Source organism: Octopus bimaculoides, chromosome 1, assembly GCF_001194135.2.
Source record: "Octopus bimaculoides isolate UCB-OBI-ISO-001 chromosome 1, ASM119413v2, whole genome shotgun sequence".
Taxonomy (NCBI): Eukaryota; Metazoa; Mollusca; class Cephalopoda; order Octopoda; family Octopodidae; genus Octopus; species Octopus bimaculoides.
In genome coordinates this window covers 58,098,786-58,108,818 of record NC_068981.1, presented here as the reverse complement: position 1 = coordinate 58,108,818, position 10,033 = coordinate 58,098,786, and the positions used below count along the sequence as shown (strand labels likewise).

Genomic DNA, 10,033 nt, shown 5'->3' with positions numbered 1-10,033 from the left:
ACTAGACGTAGTTGATAGCTGCCGCTATCTAGGTGACCAAGTTAGTAGTGGGGAGGGTGCGCTGAAAGTGTAGCTGCTAGAATAAGAATAGCCTGGGCAAAGTTCAGAGAGCTCTTACCTCTGCTGGTGACAAAGGGCCTCTCACTCAGAGTAAAAGGCAGACTGTATGATGCATGTATACAAACAGCCATGCTACATGGCAGTGAAACAAGGGCCGTGACTGCTGAGGACATGCATAAACTCGCAAGGTATGAAGCTAGTATGCTCTGCTGGATGTGTAATGTCAGTGTGCATACTCGACAGATTGAAAGTACCTTGAGAGAAAAGTTGAACCTAAGAAGCATCAGTTGTGGTGTGCAAGAGAGATTACTGCACTGGTATGGTCATGTGTCACATATGGATGAGGATAGCTATGTGAAAATGTGCCACACCCTAGCAGTTGAGGGAACCTGTGGAAGAGGTAGACCCAGGAAGACATGGGATGAGGTGGTGAAGCACAACCTTCGAACATTAGGCCTCACCGAGGCAATGACTTGTGACCAAGACCTTTGGAAGTATGCTGTGCGTGAGAAGACCCAGCAAGCTAAGTGAGACCATGATCCAAGGCCTCTGCTAGGAGTGTAGCCAGCCCACTTATGTGACTGATGTGGATTTCAAGTTGTGCAGTTGTGTTAGGAGGAAAAGTAGCTGAGTGTGAGTGTGTTGTCATCTGTATTTCAAGCTGTGTGTATGTTTAAGGCAGTGCAGAAAGATTGTATAGGCTGAAATGAGTGATACACCATTTGAGAAATTACAAGCTTTAGACATGTTGTTTTTGTGATTTATATATGTGTGGTAATTTATTACCCAGTGTTTTGATTTGTTTCTTAAGGAATTGTTGAGTATTTTGTGTATAGGTAGCTAGAAGGCAATGGGTGAAAGATTTTACGTATGTCTTTAGTAGTTAGAATGGTGTATGCAGGAATAATTGTTTTTCTTTTGTTATTGTTGTTGCAACCATCAAGTATCTTTTCTGCTAGGTACATGGGAATGTAGTGGTCAAACGTTGTGATTTAGAGAGAAAGAGAGAGAGAGAGAGAGAGAGAGAGAGAGAGAGAGAGAGAGAGAGAGAGAGAGAGAGAGAGAGAGAGAGATGTAAGGGTTGGGCTTTTTAAAATTGTGTTGAGCTTTAGAACAATGATTTTTGCCTGGCTTTCATTTTTCCATAATTTAACAGTGTTAGTACAAGTAGTTGTAATTGTTGATGAATGCATTGATTTCTTCAGGCCCTAGGTATTTTAGATGGTTTGTTTGTGATTTTACAAAGCCTAAAGGTATTTGAGTAACATGGAGTGTGATGTAGTCATTGTTGTTGATGATGCTAATTACTCTATATAGTATTCTACCAGTTGTTTTGTGGTTTGTTAAATACAAATGTTTACTAGTTTGTTTCTTTTTGTATTTTTATGGTTACTTTTTTTTATTATTTTCTTTTTTAGCTATTTAATGCTGAATTTTATTTCTTTTGTGTGCAATATGGGTATAGAATTTGAAGTTGACCCTACTTTTTATGGAGATGGTTATTTTTTTGTTGAATAACTGGAGGTTTTATTTTTTATGTTGCCTTGTGAAATATGCTTTATAGAAGCATTTATAATTCACTGAATTGGTGTTTGTGGTCTGGTGTTATTGAATTCTGAAAGTTTTGATTCTATTTCCTGGTGGAACTGGTTCCACTGGTATTTAAAATTTTTTTTTAGTTTGTAAAAAGTGTTTTCTCTTTGCTCTTTGATGTGTGTGCATGTGCATGTGTGTGTTGTGATATGTGGCAGGTAGTCTCAGGGTAACAGGATTGTTTGCCAAGTGTTAGTGGTGGTTAGGTGTGTGGAGCAGGAAGTGATGTCTGTTGAAGAATCATGGTAGTTGGCTTGGTGCAGTGTGTCACCTGTTTTGGATGTGGAGATAATTTGTGATGTTACTGCTTCTCAAATTATTATTAATATTTTCAGAAAACCAGAATAAGTTATGTGCATTAAGATATTCTTCAATTATACTGTTTATGAGAGTGTTACGATGTTGTAGTTAAGATGTGTAACCTGGTGGAATGGCTGATGAGATGTGATATATGTTAATGTGCTTTGTAGAAAGCACCCATCATACTCTGTAAAGTGGTTGGCATTAGGAAGGGTGTCCAGCTATAGAAACCAAGTCAAATCAGACTGGAGCTTGGTACATCTCTCCAGCTTGCCAGTTCTGGTCAAACTGTTCATGCCTGCATGGAAAACAGACATTAAATGATTATGATGATGACTGTCTACATTTCTAGTGTGTTGAATGTCCTATTACATTTTGAATATCACTTTTGCAACCATGTATCCATTCAGTATGATCTATACAGTGAAATACAAAACACAAAGAAATAAAGACTACCTGAATATTTGAGAAGGAAATTATCTTGTTACAGCAAGCTGCAACTCACACTGTCCCTCTCATTATATATTAAATGATCTTCAAATATGTAGAAATATCTACAATACCATGCCAAGAATAATATTCTTCCAACTTGATTCAAACAAACACATGGATACATGGTTGCATCATGTTTTTTTTTTAATGTATGTTATGAGGCCTTCTCCCTTGTGATAAGGTCTGTCCAATCTCTTTGGTCTATTCTCATGGATATGTGGTCTCTTGTAAGGGAAAATTTTTTTCTTAATTATTGCAACATGGAATTTGTGCATGATATTTTTTAGCTCCATAAAGATATTTTTTAATTTTCTATTAAAATATTTTTCATGTTTTGGTTTGTGTTTATAAGATCTACTTATGTATTTAAAGTATCAATATTCTTAAATTGTATCAAGTGGAGTTCTGACATTAGGAATAACAGTACATTATGCTTTTGTGATTATTTGTGAAATCTAGTGTATTTATGTAGAATTTTTGTAAATGATATTGTTTGATCGCATTTGTGTGAGTAATTTGGAAAGCACTTCTTTTTTCATGGATCAGAGCTTATATCATACAGAGTTATTGCTTTCTGATGGCATTCACATGTGTTGAAAAAATATATCTGTGATAAACATCTATTGTTTAACCAGCAATGTGACTGTTCCAGCTTTCCTGGGATGTTCAAAATTACTTTAGCTGGGGTATTTATCCACTCTTAAGGCAGTAAAGCAATATTTAGAAATTTGACTTTCAGTTATAGCTGATAGAGTAACTACTTGGAGACTCCTTCATTGAGGCCATATTAGAGATGCACAAGGTAGACATTTTCAGTATGCAACAGTTGCCCTTCTTCAACAATGTTTAGAGCTTATTGATGCAATTATTTTTGTGTTTGTTTGAATCAAGTTGGAAGAATATTATTCTTGGGATGGTATTGTAGATATTTTTGCATATTTGAAGACCATTTAATATATAATGAGAGGGACTGTGTGAGTTGGAGCTTGCTGTGACAAGATACTTTCCTTCTCAAATATTCAGGTAGTCTTTATTTCTTTGTGTTTTGTGTTTCACTGTATAGATCATACTGAATGGATACAGTCTGTGTGTAGACTATGATGATGCAAAATGTGCTGTTTTATGTTCTTGATATGTTATGATTTTGCATGGAGAGATAGTAGCAGCATAATCTGTGATGGATTTAATATGTTTGTCTTCTTTCTTTGTCTCAGAAAAATGTGGGCCTGTCAGAGTACCTTTTTATTATTATTATTGATTTAGTGGAGAGTAAGGGTTGTATTTACAGACTTCATAGATTCTTCAAGACTGGTGTAGTCAATGCAATATATGTACTTGAATTATTGCAAATCGATAGCTGCAGAAAACCCATGGAGCCAATGAGCCAATGAAAACGGACTGATCATAGTGGTTAGTGAGGGATCTGGAATGGGTGGGGAGTGGACACTATAAGGGTGGTAAATGATTCAGAAGTGCCCGAGTAGAAGCAGCATCAGATCAGTCAAGTCTGAGCAGGTGAGGCTACTGTTTTAGCAATAGAAAAGGAAAAGAGAGAAGTGATAGTATGTATCTGGCTGAGAGGCTGGAGTGTTCATGAACTGATTTCATTTATGCTTTTTTTTCACTATATCCTCTATGTATGCTGTGATTATTGTTGAGTATTGCAGGAAGTCCTTAGTATTGTTGTTGCTTTCTCTCATCTCTTTTTCTTTCTCTGTTTTCTCTTTCTTTCTTCCTCCCCGCTCCCCTCTCTCTTCGATGAGTTGCTGTATTGTATATGAAAATTTGTTATATCTAGTATTCCTTTGTTACTTTTATAAAGAGAAGACTTACTAGATGCTATTTTTAGTTTGACTGAAGTCAGTTTTCTAAGGAGTTGATATAGTGTTTGAGTAGTTGTGCACCTATTTCTGAAAAACAGTGGGAAGAGGTACTGTAATGTTTTAGGAATCTGTTTCTTTCATGGGAATGTCATCTGTTCATGAAGGTTTAAGTTAAAGAATAAAAGAAAGAGTGGATCCTTTCAGTAATCCATTTGAGAAATTACAGGTTATAGTTATGATGTTGTACTTTTGAGAGGTAGTTTGCTAACCAGAATTTTGTATTTCTTTGTTGATAACTCAAAGTTGAGTTTTGTGAAAAAGCCTTCCTGGTGTGATAGCTAGAAGGATGTATGTTGGAGGATTTTTCACTGTTGTATGTCATTTGAATGGGATTTGTGATGAGTGCACAGATTGACTGTAGTTGTTGTCTGACTTCCTTTATAAATTAGAAAGGAAAGTATGGGAGTTGGTGATAAAGGTTAAGTCATACAAAATTTTTAGTGTATGCATAGTTTTTGTTATTTGAGTTTAATAGTTTTGTTGTTTTGCACCAAGCAGGCTATGGTTGATCAGACTTATGATCAAAAGTATTCTAGCCATGACCATCCCCTCTTTTCTGTTTTTCAGGCACCTAATATCCAATTTAATTTTTCTTTTTTAAGATGGTTAGGTGTGGGTGTGATTTGAGAGAAATTTGCACCATTATTTCTAGCAGACTGAACAGCCACAAAGAGACTCCCTCATTATACCCTGAAGTGTTGCAGTCATTGCTGTATAATGTCCATAGTTTTGTATGAAGTTTATGAGTTCTGTGTGTTGCTGTTTAAGTCTGTATTTTATTAGATTTTAAAATTTTATTCTACTCAGTTTCTTTATACTGGGGATTTGGCAATGTGTGCTTGAAGATGTCATTTGGAACAATAGTGTTTTTCAGACATTAATTGTTTGGGATTTATACTTGTGATTTTATCAGGCCATGTAGCTTTTAAGTTTTTAGCATTCCTCATTACTTTTCTGGAAGGAAATAGTCTGTCATGATCTGTGTAGACAGTGTGTGTTGTCTTTAGCATTTCCATCTTCTTTGTTATCATCTTCCTTTTGGTTATTGATTTTGAGAACATGTATGATAAATGAGTTTACTGGTTGTTTGAGTGTAACTAAACTCATTTATTTTTGAAGATGTTATTGTTGTAATGTAATGTGGTATGGCCATTGTTAAATATGTTGATGCTGCCATTTAATTTGTATAGCATTTTACTGCTTATTTTGAGATTCATATTAGATAAAAAAAAATGTCCTGCATTTCTATGGTTATTTTCTTTATTTCCTTGTTTAGTTTCTTAATGTTGAACTTTATTTCTGTTGTGTATAGTGTTGGCATGTTTTATTTGAGGTTGTTGCTAGTTATTATTAGGTTGGCTATTTTATTTCTTGTATTTAAGGTTGTAGTTTTTTATGTTGCTTAATGAAATATTTTGAATGCTTCTACAATGATTTTGTTGAACATAAACATCGTAGTATCTATGTTGATGATTATAATATTGAATTCTATAAACTGTAAATATGTTTTTTGGTCGACATGGTTCCACTGGATCTTTTTTGAAGTTTCTGAATGTATTTTTGTTTTATTCATTGGTGTGTGAGTATGTGATGAAGACAACCAGATGGTAAAAGAACTAGCAGGATTATTTGCCTTGTGACTATGATCATTAAGTTTATAGAACAGAAAGGGTATCAAGCCAGAAATTATTATAGCTTGTTAAATGAATTACATGGATGTGTTCACAGGGTTTGTTTAAGATAAAAATGCTGTTGTACTGTTGTATCTACTCTCATGTAACTGAATTGTTTACGTATTAGGATTGATGTCTTTCCTGGTGATGATGTTAGGGAATATTTGCAAATGTGATGGTTGGCGAGATTGATGGTGTATTCTTTTACTGGTTTCTCTCATTGGACTGCAACCATGCTGATGGATTGCCATAACCAATCATATTGACTTCACTACTTATTTTATTGACCTTTAATTAACGAGTTGCTAAGTTACATTTTTGAGATGAGGAGATGAAACTTGCTTCACCAGTAAACATAAACACACACACACACACACACACACACACACACACACACACACACACACACACACACACACACACACACACACACACACACACACACACACACACACACACACACACACACACATATATGTGCATGTGTGTGAGCACCAAATTCTTCACAAGGTATTTGTAAAGCAAATGTTACAATAGAAGATACTTACATAAGGTACCTCATAATGGGATCAAGAGTAAATATCTTAACCACTAATCAGTGTTGGCATCTAATGTTTGTATGTATGTATATATGTATTATATTAATGTTTAATCAACTGGAGGTTGAATGAAATATATGTATGTACAATCATATTGAACATATTCTTGTATACTTGGATGTCAGAAGATCTTTCACAGTAAAAATAGTCTCTGCAGAAAATTCATTTCATTGATAATATGTGTGAAAACATATCACTAGGCTTTGTATAACATCATCCAATTGTAAGATGCATGCATTTCTGCATCGTTGACCTTCAAGTTATGAATACTGATTCAGTCCTTCACAGACCTGTAAGAACAGTTGATCTTATATATATATAAGAACAGCAAATAGTACATTTTCTCATGTGCACAAAGCTTTGTCAAGCTGGAATTAACTATCTGTAGGTGCACAAAGTAGCATGGGATAAAATATATGCATGTACAATAATATTTTATACATTTGTGTACATTCAGACATGGTAAGTCCTTTTGCTACAGATATAGTCTTGGGAGAAAATTCTCCTTAAGCTTCATGAGCTACAAATGACCTTTCCACAACCAAGGAACTTAGACCTGAGACTATTTCCACAGAGCACAAGTTCTTCCCACTTTCAAGTGTTCATGAACATGTTAAATATGATTTTACACACATATATTATAATAATGTGTTTCATGTTGCTGGTTTTATTTTTGCTTTAATTGTAAAAGCTTACATTTCAAATATGTTGGCATACCTTACTTACTTTCAGATATTTGTTACACCAGAATACAATGTTTTACATGTTTTGACACTTCCATGAAAGCTTTGCCTGTATTACCATATAAGGGGGATAATCAAAGATTTGAAGCTCTTTTATTAAAGCATGATTTGATAAAATGTGCTCCGTTTTAAAATGATTTTTGGAGAATATTTTTCTTATTTGAGCTAAATTGGTAAAATATTTCTTTCTTCTATAATTTAGGGGCTTTTAACTTGTATGATCTTGACAACGATGGATATATCACCAAAAAGGAGATGGTTGATATTGTAGGTGCTATTTATAATATGGTGGGTAACTTAATGGATTTACCAGAAGATGAAGACACTCCAGAAAAAAGAGTTGAGAAAATATTTGCCCAAATGGATTTGGTATGTTTTTAAGAACAGCTATATTTTTTTCCCTTATTTACTTTGTTTAATGTGAAACAAAATTAATTTCTATAAAATGAGAGACTATAAATTATGATTGCATTATTTCTGAAACATTTTAATTAACATTTATACAAGATGTAGACATATTTTAAACATATTTTGCTTAAACCTTGTGAACATTTCTTTTCTGTGCTAGCACTAGCTAAAAAAAAAATAGAAGTATTTTTACAATGAAATTGTATGTGTGCAAGTATGAATGTGTTAGTTTTTGCTAATTCGTGTGTACATGTGTTCAAATCGTTTTTATATGTTTATTTTCTGTATGCTCCATTTAATTATTTTTGTTACTGTTTTCTGTGGTTATTTACTGCTATATTAAGTGCATTTTTGTAGCAATATCTTATGTTTATTGGAAAAGAAAAATGGGCAAATATAATGAGAATAATTAGATATAATTAGTCAATAACTGCTACAAAAGCATTAATGAAATCTAAAATAAGACCATATCAAATAACTGCTACTGTTTTGAACCATTGGGGGAGCTTCTCTAAGGTGACTTGACTTGCTAGAAATAACATTCAAATATTTCTCAAATCCAACCAGACCATCTTTAAAATGGAATATCACATTGTATACTGTAAAGTCCACTCATAGATTGGTTGTGTGGCTGGAACATTTATGATAATAAATCTGCACAATCAGATCTAGCCTGGATGCAAAACAACTGCAACTATTTGATTTATGTCAATGGTTCTCAAGTGGAGTCCATGCAACAAAATAGTAAATTGGGAGCTGCAATAGTATTTTAAAGACCCTTGAAAAATTTTTGCTTTAGATGTATGTATTGCAAGAATCAACTAGGTTTTTTTCTCTAACATTTTACATAGTTCAACCTACACAACTTAATGCGTGAAAAATGAAATAGAAATTTTGAAAGAAGTATCTATAAAACTAGTTTTTAAACATCCAATGGCTATGGGGGTTTACCAGAATAAAATGGTAATCAAGGGGGACCAGATTATTAAAGAAAAAATGGTTGAGAATCTCTGATCTATGTGGAAGAATTACACATCATTTCTGTTGGTATTTAGTTTTGTCATGAGGAGATCCTGTAGCTCAGTCTCTTGTTTGAAACCTAGAAATATATTCATATTGATTAGATTTTAAGGGTTAGTACAAATTTGTAGTGTAGATCAGTAAAATACTCATTGATAACTTACAAAATGTTGCGGTGGATGCCCCCAGGTGAGAAGTGGACTGGTCCACTACTAATAAATAGTGGACTGATACAGTCAGTAATGTCAGCCAGCGAGGTACGTTGTTTGGGCCAGTCCTGCAGAGATGATGAAATACGTAGTCATAATGCAGGACATAACAGTGGTGACGAGGATTTGTAGCTCACACAGTGAAAAGTAATATACACACAGTGAAAAATATATTTAAAAAAAGCTTCTGAAGAAAAGAATGTCTGATAAAATTGGAATTCTAACACAGAATTGAACTTCACACAGTGAAGAGTAATATACACACAGTGAAAAATAATTTTGTGTGGAATAAAAAATAATAATAAGTCCGTTTGAAGGATTTATATGTCAGGTTACTATATGTAGTAGCGCTACCAGTAATAATGTAGACTTAGTACTACCTGCAGCATTTTGAAAAAGAAAGAACTATGGTTCTGTGTGCAACAAAAAATTAAAATAATAATAAGTCCGTTCAAAGGATTTATAAGTCAGGTCGCTACATGTAGTAGCGTTACCAGTAATAATGTAGACTTAGTACTACCTGCAGCATTTTGAATTTAAAAAATGGTTCTGTGGGGAACAAAAAAATAATAAGTCTGTATAAGTCTGTGTGGAATAAAGAATAATTCTGGTTAGAAGACAAAAAAGTGAAAAAGAATTAACAATACATTTAAAGCAAGTCATACCAGATTTCAAACATAAGCAGATATCATCTGTTGAAATTGAAAATGAATCAGTTGATAAGAAAGTTAAAATGGACAAAGAAGACACAAGCCATTCTGTAATTGAGGATACAAAACAAGTCTTCCTTGAAAAGACTCCAGATGAAATGCCAATGGAAGTGACTAGTGAAGAATACGTTGTAGAAAATTCTGAAATTAGAGAATCTGTGCCATCTGTTACAGGAAAAGGTCCTTTCTACTGAAAACACTTCGTTGAGGAATTGTTCTAATGCAAACACTTTAAAAGATAATGAAAGTTTGCAGGTAACCGATCCAGTTTCTGCTGAGAAAAGTGTAATGAAAAGGAAAAACCGTTGAAATGAAAAATATATATATAATAATGCTGTGTAAT

At 33.8% G+C, this 10,033-nt stretch overlaps 1 protein-coding gene across 3 annotated transcripts in view; it reads left to right on the top strand.

Annotated features, from left to right (window-relative positions):
* The window catches only part of LOC106873006 (neuronal calcium sensor 1), a 191,188-nt gene that overhangs the window by 172,860 nt on the left and 8,295 nt on the right, over nt 1-10,033 (top strand). For all 3 annotated transcript variants that reach the window (XM_052967011.1, XM_052967014.1, XM_052967017.1), the window contains one exon: nt 7,546-7,712. In XM_052967011.1, the coding sequence (XP_052822971.1) occupies nt 7,546-7,712 (167 nt within the window). The remainder of the gene's footprint in view (nt 1-7,545; nt 7,713-10,033) is intronic.